General features: G+C 38.1%; 1 protein-coding gene across 1 annotated transcript in view; it reads right to left on the bottom strand.

Moving 5' to 3' along the window:
* Window positions 1-27006, bottom strand: part of LOC147235776 (protein kinase C-binding protein NELL1-like) — a 218364-nt gene that overhangs the window by 129565 nt on the left and 61793 nt on the right. The window contains exons 5-8 of the mRNA XM_086143989.1: window positions 9982-10078; window positions 4823-4895; window positions 4512-4594; window positions 210-344 (exon numbers count right to left, since the gene is read on the bottom strand). Coding sequence (XP_086000115.1) covers window positions 210-344; window positions 4512-4594; window positions 4823-4895; window positions 9982-10078 — 388 coding nt within the window. The remainder of the gene's footprint in view (window positions 1-209; window positions 345-4511; window positions 4595-4822; window positions 4896-9981; window positions 10079-27006) is intronic.

Raw genomic sequence — 27006 nt, 5'->3', positions numbered from 1 at the left:
TTATTTCCAAGATTTTGGACATGGGATGGACTCTTGGTTTTAAGAAATGTAAGCATTATACAACAGCAAATGATAGAATAGAATAGAATAGAATAGAATAGAATAGAATAGAATAGAATAGTCCCACAGTGGGGTGTTTACTGTGCAACAGCTAGAAGACATTCAAGACAATTGAATTTTCTTGTTATGAGAATGGTGGGGGCCCTCACCTTACATGCACAGTTTCTGCAGTTTTCAGGCTCTACCCACAGCTCCTTGTCCCTGTAGACCTGGCCGTTGGCGCTGCAGGTCTTTTCGCAGTGACAGCCCTCCAGCTGGGTCAGCCTGGACTCTGCATAGTTTAACTGAGGACAACAAAAGAGTCACCAGATTCACAAAAAAAAAAATCAAAAGTCAGGAAAAAATAAGGCACCTTTGCCTACTCTATAGTCCTCCAGTGTGTCTCGCACAATTTTATTAATGAGCTATAATAACAAATATAATAACAAATAACAAAATCATTCATGTCATGTTAAAGGCCGTAAGCTACCCAATCATGCCAAAAAACAGACAGGACTGACAGCTCAGATCCTTGATAGCTTTATTCATTCATTTATCAATTAATCCACTTATCCTACACTCAGGGTCATGGGGGATGCTGGAGCCTATCCCAGCGTCATCGGGAGAAAGGTGGGGTACACCCTGGACTGGTCGCCAGTTTATCGCAAGTCCACATATAGAGACAAACAACCACTCACTCCTTGAGGGCAATTTTCCCAATTTTTTTTACAATTTAAACTGCTGTATGTTTTTGGACTGTGGGATAGAAGGGTCTCCTTGTTGGAATCAAACCAGAGTCTTTCATGCTGCGAGGCCTAAGCTCTAACCACTGCCACCCCACATTCATTTATTATTATTATTTTACTTATTATTATTATCATTATATTTTATTATCATTTTAACTCCTATACAGTTGTTTGTCCTTTTTGGGCTGTCCACATGCATCAGTACCATCCGATCTATGTGCAGTCAGGGTTTGTTCGTTGAAAAGGTTGGGGAATTCAATAAATGACTACTGATCAGTATAGGTCAACTAAACTGTAAAACTAAAAGGCTCTTGTTGTTTTACTGAGGCATCACTTCAGACCCTGTTTGCTGAAAAAGAGGGCTATCAAAGCAAGGATAGTACTTTATAAGAAAAAAAAAAACAAAACAGGAATTCTGGATGTCATCGTAGCTTTTTATTTTACTTAAAGGGGTTTTCACTGGCTGCAGGAGAGATGTGTTTGCTGTCAAAGCCCTAAACAAAATGTTTGAAAGACCATTTCAAAAGCTAGTACGCTGCATCAAAGGGATACTCTCCCAGCACTGTGAGTATCAAATGGCAAAGTGATATCAGAAAAAAAAGGGTCAAAGGCTTGACATGTGTCTTCTTAGGTGGATATATAAAGCAGTGAGGTATAACATTAATAACAAGAAAGCTTTTCTTTGTTTGGCTGTATGTCTATAGGGCAACATTTATGACAAATTTGCCTATGACATTATGCAGGAGCATCAGCTTTAAAGATAAAGGAAGTTGTTTGTTTCGCTTTTTTGATTAGCAATTACCATCTTGGATTGTCTAATATCCATAGAATTTATTTACTATTTCAGAAATTATTTCATGCCTGCTGAAAAAATAAAATAAACACAAGAGACTGGTGCTTCCACTTAAAAATCAGCGGGTTGGATTTTGAAATAATAATGTTGTCCATCAGTTTTCTGAGCCAAGAATAAATGAAAAGAAAGCGTAGCCAGGCTTCACCAGATGGAATCACAACAGGATATTAATCTGTGCTCCCTCAATTCATTTTGGATTTTTATTGGACATTAACAAAGGCCACGGACCAAATACTGCAGGGGAAATGACTGGCAAGGTCCACAACCAATCATACAGAAAACACAGCAGTATTGCCATTTTCACTAATTAGAGTTCTCGTGCTTATCACGCAGGTTGTTCACATTTCTTTGACTTTGGTAACAACTTTGTGTTCGTAAATATCCCATATAAATGCCTGCCAGTTCTTTGGGGATACTACTAAGGAGCCAGTCTTTAAATCAAACTTTCCCACCCTGTGCTTGTGAAACCGTTTTAAACCGTAATATCTAGGAATTGGGCCAGAGGAATCTGATATTGCCAGATTTGTCCGGTGAAAAGGCTTCTACCAAGGTAAAATCTGAATCTCATGGTGCCTTTTTTGCAATCAAATGGCATGCCAATCATTTTCAATAACATTCTTCAGACACTAAAAATACTTTGAACTTTGGTTTCCAAAGTTCTTTAATTCTCGTGACAAACCAAAGTGCTTGCGGCAGAATGAGAGCAGACATTAACAGTGGTTACTTTGAGAGCTTGAGTCAAACTTGTGTGTAACAGATCAGATAATAATGCAGGAAAATCATTGGTAACTTAGTGTGAGGCAGCTTGGGCTTTAATGTTCAATTATACATCGTACAAGGTGACAAGGTGTCAAGGTGACATCGTACACTGCAAATGGAAAATGTTAACAACGAAATCGTTTCCAGTCCTGCATGGAGATGGTCTTCCTCAGGACAAAGTCGGCATGCCTACATTAAGTTTTTCCCACGAATTAGCTTAAGCGAATTAGCATTTTATTCATGTGAGGCCCGTGCTGATTTGTGATTATACTGAGAAATAAAATATGTAAAACAATAAAAAGGAGAGCAAAAGAAATAAGCAAAATGAAAAATTTTGACATCCTTTTTTTGTTTCTGCAAAACATATTAAAGCCAAGAGGAAAACAATGACCCAGATAGAATAACTTTAGCTAAAACCAACAATTGAACTGGTCCAAAACATGTTTAACATTTAAAAATTGGATTTGAACTGTCACTGCAAGACTTCATTTGAAAAAAAAAAATCTGTTTTTCAAGGTCTAAAGTAGGTCAGACATATTACCGTTCCAAATGAAATCCTTGGTTGCCGGAAGTCGCATCGTTAAGTGTCTCAATTTACCAAAGATACTCATTTATGGTCTCTTGGAAAGTTGATATTCTTAATTTCTTTTAGGGCTCGCTTCCATCCTCTTATATTGGCTGTGAAAGACTTTTGACTTTTATTGTAAAGATGTTGTTTTGGGCATCATCTATCCTTGATGACTTGCAAAAAAATCAAAAAATAATAAATGAAGATATACATGGATAAATTCCTGACATAAGCTAGATGAAAAAAGTATTACAGGGAAGTAAGAATAAACTGTTTTTTTTGTAAAGATACTGGTTTCTTGTTGATGAAATATGTAATTTTTTGAGACAGCATTTTGGCAAGGACAGAAAAATATGTGACAACATATTCCATTTAAAGAATGGAATGCGGGAGAATGTGTCAAAAGCACCACCCTTGCGACCATCTCATTGCCAGTAAAGAAGACAATAAAACGACACTTCAACCAGTCTAAAAACACAAAATAAGAGAAAAAAAAACTTTTAGATTTCATTTTTAACAATATACGCACTTAAACATGTCTTACTTACCTCAGAAAGATAGCGTTTCACAGCCTTGTAAATTAAATTAAATAAGCATGCATTGGTGCAAAGCATCCAAGAGATGTTAAAAATAAGCACTTAATTATTCATTTATTTGTTTATTTGTTTATATATTATATTGTTACTAATTTCACCTATTGTTGTGTAATTTCATATGTGACTGCATAATATGTTGTGAGAATGTGTGAGGAAGAGATAAGCAGATATTTCATTTCCAGTAATAATGATAATTTATCCTTTATTCATCCCTGTGAGTAAATTTGTCTCTGCAATTAACCCATCATGGATGAACCATGAGCAGTAAGCTGCTGTCCACCAGCGACAGGGTAGCCGGGAATTGAACCAGGGATTTTCACTTCCAAAGGTGATTGCTCTACTGTAGAGAATTTGACATCAGGTAATTGGTGTTATTTCACAATACTGTTTAGTGTGAAATTTGATTTGTGAATATTTTACTGCTGTTTACATAATGAGCATACTAGAATTGCATTATGCTATTTGCTCAATGCTGAAAGGAGTTGTTGGATTTTTTTTTTTTTTTATAAATAGTGAGATATTATGATGAGCTTCAAGTCAATGGACAAACAAACCCATCTGACTGCCATCTCAATTCATCACTCTGTCTTGGCATACCATCTTATATACTCCAGGCTAGTCAATTCTTCACGGTACACTGTATTGCTATTTGCTTCAAAATGTAAAAACACAAGGCCATTTAAAACCTGTATGATTGCATCTTCCTTGCTGCGTCTCATATCAGCAATGTGGAGCAAAGGTCAGGATAAGTATAGTTTTGGAATGGATCCTTCACCACAACAGGAGGCTAATGTTACCAATACTGGTTCTTGATTTCTTTTTTTTTTTTCATTTTCTTCGTCTATCTGCAGGTCTCCTGAACATTTATGGTACCAGAGCTTGTACTAAAGTATATTAGGACCAGTATGTTTAAAATTGTGGTGAACTCATCGTGTCCTCATTGTTTTTACCTTGAGGGTCATCTTGGCGAGTAATTCCTGGAGGTCCATAATGCCTTGCACCAGGCTTAAGAAATCACTGCAGGTCGGGCAGGCTCAACAGAGGAAAAATAAGCACAAAAACCAAACAAAATAGGATTGGAAAGCAGAAAAAAAGCAAGAGGTTTAGATATGGGATTCAGTCAGAAGTAGCATTCTAGCTTACTTATCTTACTTAACAAAAAAAAAAGACTAAAGGGAGGCTGGTATAGGCCACCACCTCAAAAACACTTTATCAGTTTCAACGATGAGTAGCTCTTTACCCTTTTGTTCATGAGACTTACTGCGGTTGAGGTTGGGACACTGAGAGATGTAACCGTTGGGAGCAAATATCAGCTTTACATCTTGAATAATGCCCTGCAAACACAAAACAAAATGTTTAGGAGACAGAAAAATCACTTCTGTGGAATTCCATGTTTTCCAGTTGCTGTTAGCTGTCTTGCAATTGTTAGAGATTATATGTGAGATAAGAAGTCAAAAGTGAGAAATGTTATCCCATTTTACCCCAATATATTTGTTCATAATCAGATATATGATTGATTAGACTGGATGATTTTATTTGATGGAAAAAAAAAGCACTTCATCCATATTGTGACCACAATTCATAGGCAAATTTCACAATTTCAACTAAATTTAAACCTGCAAAAATCATACCTATGAAACAAAAAGTGACTGTGGTATCAAACACCCTTATCCATTACAAGCATATATTGATATTATTTATATTTTGCTGGTAAAATAATTTCAAAAATAGATACAAGACTATGGATATTATCTGAAGCATCCATTTATGAGAAAAATGTACTTTATATGCTGGCAAAAGTAGAATCCTGGTGACTGATGATTCTGGGCCCTCTGTCAATCATTTTATAGGCTATATCAAGAATGCAGGGCTGAAATATAGATGCATGATGACCATAGTGACCAACTTAAATGAACAGCTAAATTTGTCAAATATACACTCAGACACACAGAGCCTTCCCTTTTGCAATGTCTTGGCTGGCAGTAAATGAATTGCACGATTCACAATAATTCATCTTTGTATTATGTGTATTGAAATCTATTAGCTTTTCTGGCTTGGTTGATGCCAGCAGCAGCTATTTTTCACAGAATGACCGGTCTGAGATGCAGAAACTCAGAGCACAGATTGAGAAGAAACACGATCACCCGGTCTGACTGAGTGAGTTGTGGCTAGTTTGGAATAGATTGTCAGTGTCACTCAGAATGAAAATGAAGGTGTAGATCACGGATGTCTATTCCAGTGGTGTAATATAGGGTCCGACCACAAATCACTGTCACTGATCAGTAGGTAATCGAATTGAAGTCATAAAATCTCCCCTCTCTCTAGTACACAGAAAGAGGCAGAGATGTGCATATGTTTCAACACAATGCTTCAATGCTGTTTTTTTTTCCAGCACTGAGGGAGAAGTAATAACTCCCTGTGGAAGGCAGTGTTGAACAGAAGTGCATTATATTGTCTTTTCCATGTTCTGTTCCTATTAATGTAAACAGCGTGTCGGAAATATAGAAGATGCCTCTCAGCAAAACTGCAAGCAATAATTCTTTCTAATCATGGTCATTTACTTGTGCTTCTAATAAGTGCCACGAATAACTGCAGAATGCGGAAATGCATTTCATTATATTATTCAGTGCGATCATATTGCAGTGCAAAAGAAATCCAGTTAATTATGTATGGTTGTGTTAAGCTGAATTATTTCATAAGGCTTACACGAGAAGTTAGAAAAAAACGCCCCTAAAGAGTTACATGTTAGACTATTAAATATTTCATAGGATTATATAGAATGGTTCTTGTATAACATTATGGATAATAACATTGTGGTATTCAAATAAGGGCACAAACAGTCACATACAGTATATTCTACCTTATGTTCTATGCATTTTCATTAGCCACCATCATGTTACAATCAACACTAGATGCAACAAAACATAGACTAAACACCATATATATTCAAAATTAAGAATAAAAAAATGATAACTTTAAGGATAGTACAATAATACTTCAAATACAAAGACTCAACACAATGGGTGTGTTGATATAACAGGAAAAAAGACTTTCTACAAAATAAGAGAACTGCATTAAAAAGTGTTCTATGCTTAAGTACAACACAGAATGCAATAGAAGTGCATTTTATAATATGTGAAAATTATTATGATTGCATATCATCTTACCAATTTCAGATATATCATTGATCCAGCTCAGACTGTATAGAAAACATTGCAATCTTTATTGTGACAAGCATCTAGAAATGTTTGCACCTCTAGCTACCCAGGACAAAATCATAAAATTATCAAATTGAAGAACATATGTAAGAGTATATTTCTGAGAGCGCAAAAGAAAAGAATTGTTTTTCTTATTTTCAAGAAATATAATTATTGGCATCTAGTTCAACCAGTATCACATTCAATTACTGTATATAATTTTGCATCTAAGGTAAGCTATTCAAAAGGCAGAATGATAATTTTCAAAACTGAATCTTAACCTTATACATACAGTGACACAGTGTATATGTGTATACACAGATATATATACATTAACTTATGTCTTTTACAACAGTCCCGGGAACACATAGGCTTGACAGGGATCTCAGATGTTCCTCCTCGAATTTGCTGGAGCAATTCTCCCAGCTTAGGGGTTACTGCTCCCCAGGCTGAACACTACTGCTTTAATGGCCCACTTCTTCTCCAACTCTCCCTAAGTCACTAATATGACATGCTTTTCCTTCCCGATATTGCTGTTGCTTCACCCACCACTATGGCTATCAACCGCATTGTAGCTGATATCTTTATTGTATTCATTTGTGAAACAGATGAATCAGTAAAGTTTTCTGAGACTTCTTTTAGGGTTTAATATTGTATTAAGGATGGAGTAACATTTGGTATTATGCTGTAAGCTAAGACATGAATATAGACATTTACGGTCTTCACAGTTTGTTTGTATGTATGTGAGGGATATATTTCAAAATTTGCATCTTCATTGTCTTCCAGCTCTTGCAGCCATAATAACCTGTTAGCCTGTTTCTTATAATAGTAATAAGACAGGTATGGTTGGCAAGTTCTTTGCCTGAATTTCTGCCAGAATCATTTGATAATTAGTAACTGCCTTGCTTTTCTAATTGGTTTACAAAATTTTGGTCAATGTATGCATATTGCATATCTAACCCTCAAATATACATACACACATACACACACAGACACACACATGCACACATTTACATACATATATGTATATATACAAACACAAATACACACACACACACACACATATATATATATACCTACATATATTTCCTAAATGTATATATGTCTGTGTGTGTATATATATATATGTTCTACAAAACACTACAATTCTATTAACCACGTGTTTAGTTAATTTAATGATGAGGTGTATTCATGAATAAAACAAACTGAAACACATCACCCCAGACTAAAAGAAATTAATCAATAAAAGCAATCAAGCTAACTAATCACCAATCTGTGAACTACTGCATAGTTCATGATTGTCATACATAGAATATGAATAGATAAATAAGAAGATGAATGAATTGTTAATTGCACAATGTTTGTATACAATGGGAAAAAATTGTAAGTAAGACAAGAATTATGAATGGCAGTAGAAAACAGCCAGAGTGAGGGATCTCAAAGCTGAGTTTCTGAGATTTCTTTTTGCTTTTGTGTCATTGCACTGCCTTATGTAATGCTTTCAAGCTGAGCATCAGTGCCAGTGTTAGATTCATTAATGCCCCGTGGGGCTTCAAATACTGAGCATTTCTCAAAACCATTGGCTCCAAATGTGTCTGCATAGCCCCCAAGGAATCAGCATCCTTAGCACAATGGATTTCAGATAAAGATAATTTATTATAGTTGCTCCGTCAGAGGAAAAGGCCAATCGTAGGAAGTGGCAAAAGACATAGCACTGTTTCCAGCTATTGTAAGGGCTTAAAGCAATTTATTTAAAGGCCTAGTTGTCTAATTATCCTACTACTGATAACTGAATTGCAAAGATCAGAACTATGACTTTAACCATTGCCCAATACTTCTTTGTCTCTTGACTATTCTTCACCTCACTTTATATCATGCCTCTATATTCCTTTCTCTGCATTTCCCCACACATTCTCCATCATTCTCTGGATTTAACATGAGGTCTATGTAGGCAATGCTCATTCTTTTTCTTCAGGGGGTTAGACAGCTTTTTGACAACCACCCTTAGTCAGATAATGCTTCCTTCACATGTATAAAAAATGCATTACCGTTCAAGCTTACAGCCCTTCGCGCTAGACAATATCTCTTATGTTCTTCCCTCAACCTCTTTTTTCATTATCAGGAGTCTTACATATACTACATTTGACTGTCATCCATATGACCTCAACTTGTAGTCTGGCAGTATGGTATTATACACCTGAAATTAATACAAATTGTAATACTATGAAGTTGTTTGTCAAAACCTTATGTAGTATCTAGTAATATAATGTCTTGCACAAGAATTAATGTTACATATATAATGTGGAACCAGAAGAGGCTTTCGAATGCAGAACCTCAGCCACGTGTTTCACTCATGTCGGTAGCAGACTCAGATTGTGGAATGACAGGTCATCTGTTAAACTGAGCAACAGGTCCATGATTCAAGGTGTTACAGTTGAAACTGTCAGACAACATGCCAAGTCAAGCTTCTGTAACCCTAAAAGTGAAATCTTCTCATCCTTTCTGTCACTTCACACATCTCTGCGTGTTTCCACACCATCTGTCTCTTTGCTGACAATCACTTTTGAGCCTTCCCGGCACATAGAGGGAGGAGAGAGTACAGAGCTAACTGCAAGCAGAGAACTAGATGACTGAGCTGCATCTTTCAAGAACAGAGATTTCCTCTAGAAGGAGCTTCTTGAAGTCTTAATGTTATGGGGTGTGAAAGAGAAATAGGTAGAGAGCAAGACACAGCAGGCAGTGATGAAGCAGCAGTAGCATTATAGCACAGTCAAAACAGTTAACACCATTGCAGGGCCTGGCAGCTAATCAATACGTTACATAGGAAAAAATTAAAGAGCCATTGATTGCATTGTGGGAGGGTGACCTAAGTCGGGTCAGGAGTAGCATGTGCGTGTTTTTCCATATTCCGTTATATCCTGTTCCTGCGGTGGGCACATGAAGGAGTTTTGGAAAACGAGCAGTGATTAAAAATCAACGGCATTGTTATGTGCTTGGGAATACTCATTTCAAAGGACATGCTGGGTTTAATGTGGCGCTTCTGTGAGCTCTTGATACTTCTTTCTTGTATATTCCACTTGGGTCTCTTCCAGCTCGTAGAAAGTGCAAATCTATCCAATTATACCAAACAAGTTTACATATAAGACACATTCAGGGGCTTGAGGGAGTTGTGGGCATGTGTGTTTGCATATTAGTGGAGGCTGGTGTCATTTTTCGTGCTTACCTTGAACAGGCCGTGCTTGTGGCTGTGCTGGCCAAGCCATACTCCACTGCCTGGGGTGATCTCCATCTGAGGAGGATCTATAACCCTCTCATAAATCCTGCCACCAAAACACAAAAAAAAAAAAATTAAAATGACAACAAGCAAAAAAGACATAAGCAAATCTTTATTTGCCCTGGTCTGGCAAGGACATGGATTGAACACAACTAAATACAAGAGTAGCTCAAGCAGACTGAGCTCATACGGCTCCCCGTCTCTTCCAATGCAGGCAGTTGAGAGTGCAAAGCAAAGGCTGTTCTCTTCAACCATGACAGTAAGTCTGCCTTCACGGCTTTCTAACGCAGAATTGATACCTGGATCCGGGAAGTGGGCAGGATTAACTTGAAGATTCCCGACATAGACACAAACAAGCTTTAGCATTACCAAGACAAACATCCTCTGCGTCACTCAGTATTTTTTCTCCACAACTGAGGTGAGCAATACTGGCAAGCACCAATGAGCTTCTCTCAGGAAATCAGAGAACAATTTGTCAGACTTCTCCTGCTCTAAACCAACTCGCTTCAGCAAATCTGCTCAAGCTGATTTGTCCTCTTTCTCGTTGTTTCAGTTTGTCAGAAAGCATTTCAAATAGAAATGGAATTGCAGCTATTTCTCAAATACTTATTTTCATTTTGGCTATTCTCTTCAGGGGTCTCCACACCTAATCATCTACCACAATCTAACCCTGTTGTTTGCATCCTCTTCTCTCATAACGACTATGTTCAAACCACTTTCACATTATCTATCACATAATTCACTTCGAAAAAAGAAGACCCTCATAAATGTAGAGAAAAAATTCACTGCAATGTAAAATAAAACTTGTCATTGTAGGGAGGGCTGTTTCAATAACAGGTTTGAGGACAGGATGTGAGAGTTGTGAGCAAGAAAGGTCAGAAACTGCGCAGTTCCACTTACTTTGTCACAGTCAGTTGTGTGATTTAGACCGAAGTATGCAATTTTAGACTACTAAAATAACTTTTTTTTTTTAATTAGCATTGGGTGAAATTACTCCCTGTGATGTAAAAACATCAAACGATTAAAATTGAGCACAGGAGATCTCTGAATAACTGAACCTCTCACACAGCTCTGATCTACTATCCCTATCCCTAAGTGTATAGCAAATGCACTTATTCTTCATGAGTTTAAATATACACCATTTGCTGATGGAGATTTTATTCCCCTTAAACTCTTGGCTGCCTATGATATTTGATATGTATTTGATATAAAGTATATGCAGTTGTGTTCAAAATAACAGCAGTGTTTTTTTAAGATATAAGTAAAGCTCAAAATGCCTATATGTTTTTTTTTTCTATTCACTGGGAATTATTTTACATCACAACATGAAGAAAAAAATTATAAATATTTTAATTACTTTACAGAAAATGAGGGACAAATTATATTGGGCTGTTCAAAAAAATAGCAGTGTCTGCATTCTTTATAACAAACTCAAACATTTACTCAATAAACTGAAAAAAACATTAGGCTTTTGCATGTGAATCACAAAACTAATATTTAGTTGTATAACAACTGTTTTTGAGAACTGCTTCATATCTGTGCTACATGGAGTCGACCAACTTCTGGCAACTTTGAACAGGTATTCCAGCCCAGGATGATTTGTCACCTTTCCACAATTTCTCTGCATTTCTTGGTTTTGCTTCAGAAAAAGCATTTTTGATGTCACCCCACAAGTTTTCTGTTGGATTAAGGTCCGGGGATTGGGCTGGCCACTCCATAAACTAAATTTTGTTGGTCTGGAACCAGGATGCTGCTCGCTTACTGGTATGTTTGGGGTCGTTGTCTTGTTGAACCCCCCATTTCAAGGGTATTTCCTCCTCAGCATAAGGCAGCACAACCTCTTCAAGTATTTTGATATAAGCAAAACGATCAATGATTCCTGGTATGCGATAAATAGGCCCAACACCGGAGTAAGACAAACAACCCTATATCGTGATACTTGCACCACCATGTTTCACGGCTTCAGAATGTGCTGTGGCTTGAATTCAGGGTTTGGGGGGGGGGGTCATCTGACAAACTATCTCCTGCCCTTGGACCCAAAAAGAAAAATCTTACTTTTATCAATCCACAAAATGTTTCTCCATTTCTCTTTAGGCCAGTCAATATGTTCTGTGGCAAATTGTATCCTTTCCAACACGTCTTTTTTTTTTAACGGTGGGACTTTGCAGGGACTTCTTGACGGCAGATTAGCCTGAAACAAGTATCTAATTGTCACAGTAACCATAGGTAACTTCAGACAGTCTCTGATGTCCCTGGAGCTATTGTTCGATCCATTCGAATGGTAGTCTTCCGTTTTCTTCCACATATCTCCGGTTTGGCTTTCCATTTTAAAGCATTGGAGATAATTTTACCGGAGCAGCCTATCATTTTCTGCACTTCTTTATATGTTTCCCCTCTCCAATTAATGTTTTAATTAAAGCACACTGTTCTTCTGAACAATGTCTTACCATGTAATAATATGGTTTATACCAAATATGGTTTATACCAAAAACAGTGATTGATCTGGTTAGTCATGTTGGACTGCTTTATATATGATATATTTATAAACAAATTTGAGAGAAAACATTTAATTATAAAGTGACAGTTGACATTTTTTATATCAAAATTAACCACCTCTTTTATCTACATCACTATTTATGGTGAGGAAACAAAGTATCTAATTAAACTTGCAACAAGGTTTATCTGATGTTTCACAGTCTGCATGCAACAGTTCTGATAAGTTAAAAGACAATTCTAGTTTGTCTGCAAACTCTCAAGTTTATCATTTAAAAACTAAAATAGCAGAGGCGATATAAACAATACATCGGTTATTCGAAAATTGTCAAGCAATTCTGTGAGTCATTTGAGTCATTACCTCTCATAAAATAATTATTCCCAAAACAAAATTGTGAAAAATAGCAATAAATGAATTAACTTATTTGTCCATTTGTCCAAGAAAGCCTTAGCCAGAGAGCTGATAGAATAACTATAATTGAGAATTTATTTCTCATTAACAGGCACTAATCTTGAATGTGGGAGTAGCGGAGAAGCTTTATTTTCCAATTTGCCTTTGCAGCTATAGCACATTCAAAGGAGAATGCTGATCAATAAAAGTGTTGGGTGGATGGTGGGAATAGGAAGATGAACCACACATACCACTTCATCCATAACTAGCAGCCAGTGTAGAGGCTCATCTCAATTGACTGAGGAGAAAGCCAAATGCAGACCATTGGCCAATATTTCCTCAAATGGGGAGGATAAACAAAAGAAAAAACTTACAGCCATAGAGAGCTAGAGCACTGTAAGACTATATCAGCATCTCACACTTATTCACTTTACTCTCCTCCGAGCTGAGCTGATGGACTGGTGACTGAATTGAATAAACTACATTAAATCACAAGTAGCAGGATTTAAGTCATACTGGCTCGCTATTTCCCAAGCTAGACGTTAAGCCCCTGATAAGAGAACATGGACACAAAATGATGCCCAAAACACTGTCAAAGACTGTGTCTGTGTAACTTGGAGATTACATGTCAGAAAATTCTGAAACGAACAGCTTTCATTTCCAAAAGTATGACCCAAAATGTAGGTTTTTGCAGCCTCTGTGACTTTCCGTTAAAAGAGCAATCTCCATCAAAACCTTCGTCATTTACTCTGCCAACATCTATTGGCCACACTCAGCTCCAGACTCCTTTCAATTGTCCACTAATTGAGACCGTGTTTATTTGTGTCGTTCTCTCTACAGATCGAATGATGCACTCCATTACAGAAGTTCTGTATTTAGTCACTGACTCCCTAATAGTAAAACCGAACAAAGTCAAAACAATTAATGGCCACTGTATGTACTCTCTATTTCACATGATTCTTGTAAATGTTTTCTTTTTGGTCTAATTGGAATAAATCAAAAAATTATGGAAAAAAATGTGACTCAAACATATATGAATCATAACACATTTCTACAGAGGATTTGCCCTTGTCAGGCTAACACAACTAAATCAAAAGCATTTAAAATGGGCAAAATAATGGTATCGCAGAAGCAAATGAAGATAAACGCATTTCAGCAGGAAATATTCATTAACTGCCATTAACTAAACATTGCTGTGCACTGTTAAGTCACATAAAATCTGTGAATGATGCAACTGATGCAACTCCCTCGACAAGTACAGTAAGTTCTTTCTTCTTTACCCCTTTATTATTATTATTATTAGTAGTAGTAGTAGTAGTAGTAGTAGTAGTAGTTGTAGTAATAGTAGTTATTAGTATCACTAGATTTGAGCACAGATGTGAACACCGATGATTATCTTAGGCTGCAAATGATGGTGTCTTCAAGATCCTGATCCAACAGGCCATGTAGTGCAATAAAATTAATCTGTAAGAGTCACAAAAGGCCTGACTGATAGTGGTTAAGATGCATGGTTGTTTTTAACAGTAATCTATCACAGCTAAAGGACCTATTGTATTGTGTATGTGTAAATACACACAAAGAACACATAGCTGTAATTAAATGTCCTGTTGCTCCAAGTTTTATGTCTTGTCTGTTTGTTTAATAGCTTGACTTCCAGTTGTTATTGATTTCAGAGGCAGATCTCAAGGTTCTGATCAAGATTCTTGGAGGATTGTTAATCTAATAATAAACTAGACGTCCTTTCTTATAAATTCAGCAAATCATTAAATAATCAACAAACAGTCCATTCCCCATATTCTTCACCGCAATCTTTTTTGCCATGGTTCCCCTCAAGTAACCTTCTCTATCCAATCTCTCTTCTGTTCAAATTGGTTATAAATACAAGGTTTTTGTCTTCAATTGCCAAACCGCCTAATTGAGTTCTGAACCAATATCAGATTGTTTTAAATGCAAAAACAGTTAGTTTTATTAATATAACAAAAATCTTGGTGGTGAAGAAGTTTCTCTGTGGTGTTTGCATGTTCTTTGTCCCCTTAAATTGTTTCTCATTTTCCTTCAGGCACTAAGGTTTCCCTGAGATAAAAAAAAAGTACTCAAACACGCACCCACTACTCCCCCACCTCATACACACAACCACTATTCCCCCACCTCCTCCCGCACATTGGCAGTTCCCTTGGACAGTATCCCTCTGAATACTGACACAGACACTTCTCCCCTCCACCCTCTCCCCAACCATGGCCTCACCCTCACCTCCAGCCAGGTGCAGAGGGAGTTCACTAGGTTGAGGCAGTGCGAAGCCAGTGGGCCAGACAACATCAGTCCCAGGGTCCTCAAGGTGTGTGCTGGGCAGCTTGCTGGGGTCTTCCAGAACCTCTACATCCCTGCCTGGATCCTGGACTACCTCAGAGGATGGCCGCAGTATGTCACCCCATTCACTACCTTACCCATTCACGTGTCATGCCCTCACTCTGTTGTCTTATTTTATTTATTCATCTTATTTATTTATTCATTAATCCTTGCTGATCTCAGCTCATTCACATCCTGCCTTTTTTTGTTTATTTATGTTATTCTTGTCATTGCTACTGTCACTCCGTCTATGCTGTTGTTTAGTTTTGGTTGTCTATTTTCACCCTTATTGTCTTTTTTTCTTTCCATTCTGTTTATTCTTATCCTTGATGTTGTTGCTGTTGTTGTTCCCTGTGCTGTCTATTTATTTGTGAATGTCTTTTGCTTTTCTTAATTGTCTGTCTATTTATATTTATATTCATATTTATTGATACTTATAACTGTTTTGCGGCTGAAAAAAAAAAAATCCCCTTTATCTTATCTTACTCTCCTTGTGATGTAGTGACCCTGACAAGGGCTCTGACAATATCCGCTCTTTCAGCACTGTGTTGTACACACTGGGGTAAAAGCGGTGTGCTACAAACAAGGGTGAATCTGACTGCTACCAACATTTTATGGGAAGAAATTACTTAAGTATTCCAGTGTTTTCTTTTCCATTGGCTGGTGTACTTCCAGGTGACTACTTATGCAGTTAAAAGTGTATGTAGCAGAAATCAGGATGTGCTGGAAAGATAACCTGGGCGCCTGTCGCTCCACTAACAGTGAGACTGACATTTGTATCTCAACTTCATGACAGGCACCTGCCCTGTTCACCATCTGACAGCGATTAATGTTCAGCTTCTGACTTCTCTGCAACAGCTGCAGCTGGGTTAAATTCTTCCATTTGCTCCCTTCAAGCTCAACTTGTAATTATTTCAGTCCATTGGACAAGTTGTGTTTCAGATTTGAATCTACTGTCTGTGCTCCTATAGTTCCCCCATTGACTTTAGCTGAATCTCCCTCTGCAACTACTCATAATTAAACTATTTCATCACATCAGTTAATGACCATTTCAAAGTGATTAAATATCTTCAACCACTCAGTTTTTTTTTTTTGCTGATTTTTTGGTAAAAGTCAAAGCTCTACAACAGCAGGTCCACAACCCTGAGGGACTGCAGAATTTTTGTGAATTTTGAATTTATTTCTGTATCATCCCCCCATATATATAGTCACAAATGTATGTCTATGTCTACAAATACACATAAACACAAATTCAACATCCATCCATCCATTATCTTTAATTTATTTTGCACTCAGGGTCACAAGGATGCTGGAATCTATCCTAGCTGTCATTGGGTGAGAGATGGGGTACGCCATGTTCCATTCACCAGTTGATCGCAGGGTCACATATAGACACAAAAAAAAAAAAAAAACACTCGCTCTCTCATTCATACGTCTGGGCAATTTTTCCACTTTACCTTCTGCATGGTTTTGGATTGTGGGACAAAAACGAGGAGACCAGAGGAAACCCATGCAGACATGCAAGAGAAATTCCAATCTCCACACAGAGAGTGGAAAACTGGGTTTTTCTTGCTGTGAGGCACAAGCGCTAACCACTGCGCCAGACCCCACATATTTTGTCAAATTGAGACATAAGGTACTGAAGATAATATTTACCTGGATGCCTTCTTATCTGCCATTAATGACCTCCCTCACTCCCACAACCTCTAAACCCCTGACAAACTGTGCGCTCACTACAATGTCAAGCTCAGCAATCTTTTCAACACATTTTCACTGCTCAAACACCAATACGTCTCCTTCCCCCACCCTGCACCATGGTTCACTCCTACTTCACATCTCCTCAAGCTAGAAGACACCTACAGGAATGCCTCTACAAGAAAACAGGACTAACCATACATAAGGAACTGTGCATTAACCATACTAGGTTTCATAAGGATTACATTTCCTAAATCAAATCCATTTACTATTCTGGTTTAATCGCTTCCGATGAATCTAAGTCCAAGTGACATTTCCAAGCCCCTGGGCACTGTTCCATCTCATATGCATTCTACTGACTTCTGACTTTTTTAATTCCCTTATGTCCTTCTTCACTTCCAAAATCTCTAACCTCTAACTTGCCTCTGAAGTAGCTACTGTTTCTAGACGCCTCATTCCCCCCTTCTCAATCTTTCAATCTTTAGGGAACCTTCCTTCTCCCCTCCATTACTGATGTCTAAATAAATATTCTAAAAACGAAAGTCTCCTTGCCAGCTTGTCCCTCTCCCCACAGTTCTAGTTTTAAGCATATCTTCAATGCACCTCATTACCCTCATTATCCAGTCTCACTTTAGTCCTGGAATTGTTCCCTCATCAGTCGGAACTGCTTCTATTACTCCGGCTCTCCAAAAATGTCTCAGATCCATACAACTTCAATAACTTCCGGCCAACCTCTAATCTCCCTTTTATCTTCAAAATCATCGAGAAGGTTGTCACCTCCCAGCTTCTCACACGTCATTAATCACAAAATTTCACAATTAATTGCAGTTGGATTTCCGCCTCCTTCACAGTGCAGAGCCAGCTTTATATATTAAAAAAAAAAAAAAAAGTTACCAATGACTTTCTCATAGCAGCTGAGTCTAGTTTCCTCACCATCCTCATCCTGAGTGCAACCACTGACAATCTCTCACATCCATCAGCATCCATCACACTCCCCTCCTCTGGTTCACTTCATATTTCTCTGGTCACACTCGGTACATCCAGCTTAAATCGCATTATTCACATTCCATTCCTATCTCCGCTACTGTGCCCCAGGGCTCAGTTCTGGAGGCTCTTTTATTTATCATTTACAGGGTCCCTAACCTGACACATCAACTGTCATTGTTGCATGACACAAAGCTCTGTATCTACTGCTAACCCAGCCATGATTCTCCTCCAACTTTTTCTAATTTAACAGCAAGAAAACAGTGGTTTGTTTGTTTTTTTGTTGCCACAGCCTCAATTACCCATTAACACTGACAACTCCTCCATCCTTGCCTCTACTCAAGTCAAAAGAGTTTAGGTTGGTTTCCTAGATACATATTGTCCTTTCCATTATATCCCATATCAGCTGCCCATTTCTACCTATGCAATATCAATAGACTCCAACTCTTTCGCCACATACTGCAGACATTCTTGTCCGTAGCCTAGTCACCTCCCACATAGATTACTGCCAAAAAAAACTCCAATATTCCATCCTGGGAGCTCCATCCTTCCTGAAGCCTATCCCAGCTGCCGTCAGGTGAGAGGTGGGGTATCACACTCTCATTCAGGGTAATTTTCCAGTTTTGTTCCAATTAACCTGGTTCATATTTTCAGACGATGGAAGGAGCCCACGCAGACATGCAAACACCCCTTGTCTCAATCGAGCCAGGATCCTTCGTGCTGTGAGGCCAACGCACTAACCACTGTGCCACCCTGAAATATTGCCTATCGCCAATAAGTCAATCCACAGCCCGCCACCTCTATACCTATCTGCCCTTATTCATATTGCTACCTCTTTCTGTCCTCTCACATCCTCATCCAAGACTCAACCTGTTGTTCTCCCTGCTTTTGTTAGAACCTTGGGATACTCTATTCCCTGGCACTGGAACTCACACATCCCACTCCTGCCCAACATCAGAAATGCCTTCTCCCTCAATTTTAATCAAACCTCAAAAGCAATCTGTTCAAACACGCCTATTCTCTGTCATCTCAATCCCAACTGTGGTACCTTATTTTAATCGTTTTATCTTTTCTCTTAACTTTTTGTAAGGTGTCCCTCGGTTTAGAAAAGGCACCAACAATCAATGTGTATTATTATTCTTATTGATAATAATAATATTGTTTTTATTATAATTTGTAGTAGTATCCTTGAGACAGAAATGCATACATTCAGCAATTTACAAAAGGACTGGGCAGCTGTTCACTCACATCACCAGACTAATCTTGATAGTTAAATAAAAAAAGTTAAAAAGATTATGTCTAAGATTTTAGAAGCTTAATTTTACTAAACGATGGGCACTTGACACGTCTTTACTAATACAATAATTTTTTTGGGGGGACTATCCCCAAGCATAAGCATCATACTCTTTCATATTACAAATATATATTGGATTTATTTCAATATTTTTTTTTCACTCACCCTCCTTTTTTTCATTGCTGAAATTTCTGTTAAAATTTCATGCCACGACATGATCCTGTTATATCATTATATGTGCTATATGTACCGGTCATATTGATGTAGAGAAAAACAAAAACAATTGAGTTTAAAAAAAACAAGAATATGTCTGTTCAAAACTTTAATATCTCAGTATTGTATGCACTATCTTTATGCACGGCAGTGCCACTAATAGGTCATCTCTCACTTTCATTTCCACATTAATGTCTCAAAATAAAAATGTCAATTATTACGGCTGCCTTGCTATGCATGATTGCAATAAAAAGGGTGGATGGTTGAAATCACTAGTATCTTCAGGTTAGTTGCACGCCCAGCTGAAATATATATGTTTCCAATGTTTCTGCTCTCTCTCAATTATATGTTCTCTCAGAAAAGCAGTTATCAGGACCAGTCATCTTTTTGACTGGTTAGATATTCACAGCTCCAATTAGTCATAGACCATTAAAAACAAATTGCTTTAAAAGATCCCATAATGTGTGACATTAAGAACATCATCAAATCTTGTTTTGTTTTGTTTTTTTGGTTGAATGTTAGTTGTAGGTTGTTTGTTTCTTTGTTATCCATTTCCTTCCTTTTTTTAAACTCAATTTGCTCTTTCACTTAAGCAGCTCCCAAGTGGTTAAAAAAAAATTGAAAAAAAAATTACAATTATGTTGATCTCATTGTTCTTTCTTCATCTGCTCTTACCATTGCCAGAAACATCGGTGTATATTCAAGCAACGGTCACCATAGCTATACTTTTAAGCCTCTACTTCTGAAAGGGCATCTGTCAGTCTCTATTCATGCTTCCTAAGTGCTGCAGATAAATCGAACTCTACCAGCCCAACTCAAAGTAGCTCCACCACCAACAGTGGTTGAAAGACCTTGCTATTATATTCTGAGATGACAAGCTAGCAACTCCACTCATTTTATCCGGTTGCTCTTAAATCCAGTCAAAGTTATCTTGCTTTAGAAATGAAAGGCATAGAGATTTCACACGGTTGAAATATGTTTTGTTATTTTTTTTTCCTTTTTCTCTTTCACACTAAAGAAATATAATGCAAGAAGCAGAACAACTGTAAACGAGAAGGATAGAAAATTACATGTGAAACTAGAGCATATTCCACTGATCTTGCAGATGTATCATGTTTAATGGACAAAATGACCCATATTTCTTTACTACCAGCTTGGTGCTAAGGACATGGCTGGTGTAACCTAGAGTATGTAGATGAAGATAGAAACTAATATGGCTTTATCATAAAATTCCCAAAGGAGAAGCAGACAGGCTTTTCTTCTTGCCACAGGGAGCTGTAATTACTTCACCTTAAAAATGACCTTATCTGTTGATAGAGGCTTCTGTTCAATTCTGATAAGACAAAATATTGTAAAGCTCCAGACATGTTCTGAAGGTGAATAAAATGTGGCATGGAGAGACTACTGAGTGTAAGTATATAGCAATGTGTCCCTTGGGTCTTCCTGGTACACCTGCTCAATGCCACCAGGGTCCAGGTTCCTCCTGGCAGGAGGTAAGTTGGCTTCTGCTTGGCTCAACAAAACAATGACACACTTCATCACACTTGACACAAGACTGCAGCAATACCAACACAGAGTGCCAGTGGGAGAGGATTCACATCCTCTTATTTTAAAGAGTTAGGTTATTTAAACATCAGTATGAGTGAGGCTCAGGGAAGACTACGAGGCAGTGTTTGTTCCACAGATCATAACTCATGACATAAGGAGATGCATTTATCACATGTGAAGTGAAAAAAAAAAAAACTACAACTTACTACTGGTGAGGATTTACAAAGGTAGAGCAAAAATCAATGAAAACAAGAAAACAGACACTGCTCAAATGCAAACACTGTTGGTCAGCATGTCCATTGTTAATTAGAAATGCATGCATTGGAAAATTGTGTACAGTAAAGTAGCAGTTTTATGTAGGCCCTTCTATCCACAGTACACCAACAAAGGAGGATATTATCATCTGGGGAGGACACATAAAACTGTCTCTGATAGGGTTCAAGTTGTATATATCTTTGAGTATGTCTTCATCATCAGATTAAAATTATACATGGTATACATAAAGACTATCTGGAGTCATTAAAAAAATAGCCCTGTTTTGTTTGTGAATTCCACAATTCTTGGAGAGCGCAATTAAGAAAATATTGAAAAAAAAATTAAAAAAGACAGAGGGGGTTACTGAGATTTTATAATAATGTTTGTAATTCTTCAATACTCTGGAGTAGCAACTACTTGGAGAACCCAGTTTCAGTTTCTGCAGTGGAACAAGAGCCATTGATCTAAAGTTATTCTGTTGAAGCTACTACTGATTAGACTCAAGTAAAGAATACAGTTTCTTCTGTTTTAACTGCGCCAAGCTCTGTAACAATACAACTGGGTCAAACAGAAGGGCTTTAAATTCAGACAATATCTTAAAGCCAATACTTGACCACCAAATGAAGGGAACAGACAGCATCAGGTGACACCATTAACCTGATATCAACCCATTACCATTATATTTTGCAGAGGCCCAATCTTGGCTGAGCCATCATTGATCAAGTAATGAAGGGAATAAAACAGGTTTATTTAGCGGCCCTGGAATTGCCCTTCACAGGAAATTTGAATATTACCCATGAATCAGCTCTTCATAGAAACATGTCTCATTCTGTATGCATGGCTTAACCATGACATACATAGCCATGCATCTTAATACATCTCATAAAGTTTACACAGAAACATTCTCAAACTGTGCAAAAAATTACACCACAAGTGATATAAAGAAAGTGCAATGTCAGTGACCTAATGTTCCATTTCAGACTAAATTCCATTTCAGGTCATTTTCTTATCCTTATGATAGTTTTGCAAAGGTTGATTAACCCGTTGGCAGGTAACAAAAGGGGAAAAAAAAAAGAAAAAATGTTACCTTCCAGCTCACTGGTGTTTTTAATGAGAACAGGAGAATGACTTTCTGACTGCTGGATAGAAAAGCGGTAAGACCTGTATCATTATAGCATCTTCAAGGCGGAGTGCTCACAATGTTTCTCCTACTTAATTAGTTGAGTATCTAATGAAACACAGTTTTTCATTCATAACCTACATCAAACTCATAATATGGTTTCCTTTACAGAACACCAGTCAGCATTAACTAATATTGTTATATATTATATAATATTGTTATATTTTATATATTATATATTATAAATACAGAGGTTTCAGAAGGAATGGAAGGGATATAATGCATTTTAAATGTCCCTTTCACCCACTTTCTCACCTATGAAGCACAAAAAATAAACCATATACAATTTCAGAGAATTACAACAAATAATACAATACGGACAAGTGTACAACATATAATAGGGCACCTTGTAATGGGAGAAATTTTTAACAAAGTTGACCAAATTGCTTCATTATGATGATAAAATACATTTAAAAGCCATGTAAACATGAACATTTGACACATCTAAGATACTTTAGAAACAAATGTCAAATATAAAACAACTGTGCTTTCAAAAGGGCTTTCGCAACAGGAAGAGAAAAAGTCTGTCAAATGAGGAGTGACAAATCATACAACATTTTAGCGCATGCTGCAGTAAAAGCCTGATCCCCTCAAAGCTTCAGCCTGGTTTTAGAGACCACGAAAAGCAGCTGATCAACTGATCTTCAGGACTGTGAAGGAGCGTAGGGCTTAAGGAGGTCAGAGGAAGGAGGTGGAAGGGTGGTGTCATGCCATGGAAGCATATATATGCAAAAACTAAGATTTTAAAATGGACCCTACAGCACACAGAGTCCCAAATGAAAGGATGTTTTGATAGGGGAAATGCGATGCTGTCTGTATGTTCCAATTAAAAGTTAAACTGCAGCCTTCTACAACAGCTGAAGACTAGCATCAGAAGTCTGGCTGATTCCAGTAGTGGCGCAACAAAAACTTAAATGAGTAATAAAAAAGGCATGAACTCCTTCATTTTTGAAATATGCTCGAGTTAAAAGAAGCCATTTTTTTAAAACGAGGTTATCCGCTTACCTAATTTAAAAATCAGGGCTTATTAAAACATCCAGGGGGCAACAGGTTTTAAGATTGGTGCCAAAGAACGAAGATCAGCATGTGGGCTGAGGCCTGGACCACATGGTAACAAGTACTTTTTCCCTTTGTTAAAAGTTGGAAAGTTAAGAACCATCCAAAGTGTGATATAATCAAAACACTCTTATTGACACTGGACAGAACTCATGCTATGTTTCAACACTTCCATTTTTTTGGTGATAATTGGCTCAGAAGTAGAATAAGACACCATATTTCCTGAAAACGAACCCCTATTGAATCAGACATAGAAAAAGGAGAAGGGGTCAGAGGATAGAATCTAGTAGCCCACCACGGGAGAGGCTGGAGCTTCACCTTCCTCATACCAACCCAGTGTTCAAGACAAGACAGGAAAATGTTATGATCAATATTGTCAAATGTTGTAGCAAGGACTACAAGCACCAGGATATCCGTGCTACCAAAGTCAGGGGCCAGCAGAATGTCATTTGAGACTCTTAACAGCGGAGATTCAGTACTACATATTGTTTTGATCATAGACAGAAACACCTTAAAAACATGGTCAGTCTCTAGGAGGAGACTACAAGCTGCTGGTGAATAACCTTCTATGACTTGAAATGAACAGGTGGTTGTAGATTGACATGAAATTGGACAAAATTGAAGGATCAAAGCTAGGTATAGGTCTTTGAGTGGGTCAATGTTAAAAAAAACAGCTCTAGGCTCTAGTAGATGCAATTTTAATGATAAAGCAAAGGGGGAATATTTCACAGATTTCAGCAGAGGATTCCAGGCCTGATAATCAGGGACCACTAAGACTGGCATTTAGAATGGCACTAAGAATGCTAAAAAGAATGTGGGGATTATGACAGTTGGATGCAGTTAAATCAGATTTTTTTTTTTTCATACCTCACTGCCTGTTGTATGATAACCATCTCTCAGGATGCTGACAGACACCTGCATTATATCCTTCCTCTACCTGCATTCTGTTCTCCTGCACAGCCCTTTCACAGATGGAGTCTCATCAATAGACCAAAACTGAGGACTTTGTTTAGGGTACCTGATTTCAAAATTGGCTACCAAACTCAAGATGGATGAGCACATGGAAAGAAACGATAAGATGAATTCTTTAGTATTTAGTGGTGGAGGAGACATCGAGTCAAGTTGGAAGTAAAATCAGAGGAGAACAGTGCTGGAGAAGAGGTGTCAAACACCTGACAGCAGTGCATAGGAATGCTCAGTTTGTAGTGTTAAATAGTACAAGGAATGAGCCCACTAAACAATAAAAACATGTGATCCGCATCACAAATTTCCACTTTAAAAGCTGATGTTCCATAAGATAACACCAGGTCAAGTGTTTCCCGGTCCATTTGTTGGGTCAGTCATGTCCTGTTCTAGATTAAAATGATCAATCAAACTTTTCTAAAATATCTTGCCAATAGCTTATTAGGACACCATACCCTGATGTTAAAATTCCAACAATTAGGACCTGAACATATTTTTCAGAATTTCAGACAGAAAATCATAAAAAATCTCTAGCATTTTCAGAGGGCCAGTAAATCACTCGCAAAGTACCGGGATTGACTGACCAAATTCAAACAGCAACAATTTAAAGCTGGTGGTGACAGGAACGAGTCACAATGACTCCTCCTCGATTCATTTTTGGTGCTTTGAAATAAGTTAGGCAGAAGTCCGGAAAAGTTCCGGGCTCACGAGAAACCAACCAGTACTCAATTACACTGAAGGAATCCAATCCAAGGGAGATGAAAAGTCAAAGTCAGCTTTATTGTCAACTTCTCCATATGAACTAGACGTACAGAGGAATCGGGAAGTTTTTCGCTTTTCCACAGTGACATAAAAAAATAATAATAGAGTGCACATTAATAGTAAAGTACACAATAAATAAACAAGCGTTAAATTATAGAGTATAGAATCTATTCAGGTGCAATTTACTGGTACTGAGGTGAAAGGATGATAGAGATTTAATAGCCTAAAAACCTGAAATGTATAAATATATGTAATTAGAATTTGAATCTAGAGAGTAGAGGCAGAGTTAATTGTACAGTTTGGTACAAAAAACAGCCATTAAGTAATATAATACAATAGCAGAGACAAAAAAAAGTGGATTTAAAAGCATAAAAAGTCAGTTGCCACATAAAGGATTTTACTGTAACCATGCAAAAATGGCAATAGTGCAACGTGCAAAACAGTGCATATATTGTACATTGACTAATATATTGTCGGAGTCCAGTGTTTTGGGGGCCAGGCGGGGCTAAGTGGAGGGAGTGGGGAGAGACTTCAGAATCTTGGGTAGAGGGAGGATGGCATAGAGGAGGGAGTGAGAGAGTGGGGAGGAAGTTCAGCATCCTAACAGCCTGGTGTATGAAGCTGTTTGTGATTCTGGTGGAGCGGGCACAGAGGCTCCAGTACCTTCTCCCTGAGGGCAGGACGCTAAACAGACCGGGGTGGGTTGTGTCGCTCACAATGGAGGAAGCTTTGCGAGTGAGATGGGTGGTGTGTATGTCTTTCTGGGAGGGGAGTGGGATACCAATGATCCTTCCAGCTGCATTGACAATGTGCTACAGAGCTTTTCTGTTGTAGTTGGTGCAGCTTGCGTCCCTCACAGTGATACAGTTTGTCAGGATGCTCTTGATGGTGCCCCCCCGGTAGAAAGTGTACATGATGGGTGTGGTGGCTTTCGCTTGCTTGATTTGTGCTGTAGGTTGGTGTGCAGTCATGAGTCAGCAGGGTGAAGAGGAGAGGACTGAGCACACAGCTGAGTGTTATCCTGCTCAAGATGTTGTTGCTGTCTTATACTGCTTGTGGCCTCTCACAGAAGAAGTCCAGCAGCCAGTTGGTAGGGAGGTGTTGAGCTCAAGCTGTGAAAGTTAATTGTTAAGTTGTTGCAGGATTATAGTCTTGAATGCTGAAATGAAATCTGGAAACAGTATTCTCTCATAGTCTCTGGGAGAGACAAGCGAATTGCGTCCTCTGCGGACCGTTTGGCCCGGTATGCAAACTTGAAGAGTCTAAGGCAGGGGGAAGGATGGATTTGATGTGCACCATGACTAGTTGTTCAAAGCACTTCATGAGGACTGGAGTCACTGGTACAGGGCATTACTAATTGTAGTTGGATGGGGCAGGTTTCTTTGGCACAGGTACCATGACGGTGGATTTCAAGCATGATGAAACAGCCATCTGCCTCTGGGAGGTGTTAAAGACATCCGTGAAAGAGGTTGTTGAGCTGCTCTGCACAATCCTTCAGCACACGACCAGGCATGTTGTCTTGGCCTGCTGTCTTCCAGGTGTTGATAGTGGAGAGTGTTCTCTTCAAGTTGACAGCAGACAGGCACAGGGCATGGTTGTGTAGGGGTGGTGAGGTCTTCTATGGATGTTTGTTGGACCGTGCAAAGAGGCTGTTGAGGTTGTTGAGCAGAGATATGTTGTCGTTGCAGACCTGTGGCACAGGTTTGTAGCCCATGAGGGTCTGGATACCCTGCCACAGGCTCCACGAGTCTCTGCTGTCTCTGAAGTAACGGGCTATCTTAGTGTAGTTGCATT

Source organism: Fistularia commersonii, chromosome 3 (genome assembly GCF_037954325.1).
Source record: "Fistularia commersonii isolate RoL2024-O1a breed Wild chromosome 3, RoL_Fcom_v1.0, whole genome shotgun sequence".
Taxonomy (NCBI): domain Eukaryota; kingdom Metazoa; phylum Chordata; class Actinopteri; order Syngnathiformes; family Fistulariidae; genus Fistularia; species Fistularia commersonii.
This window is presented reverse-complemented; position numbering and strand designations above follow the sequence as displayed.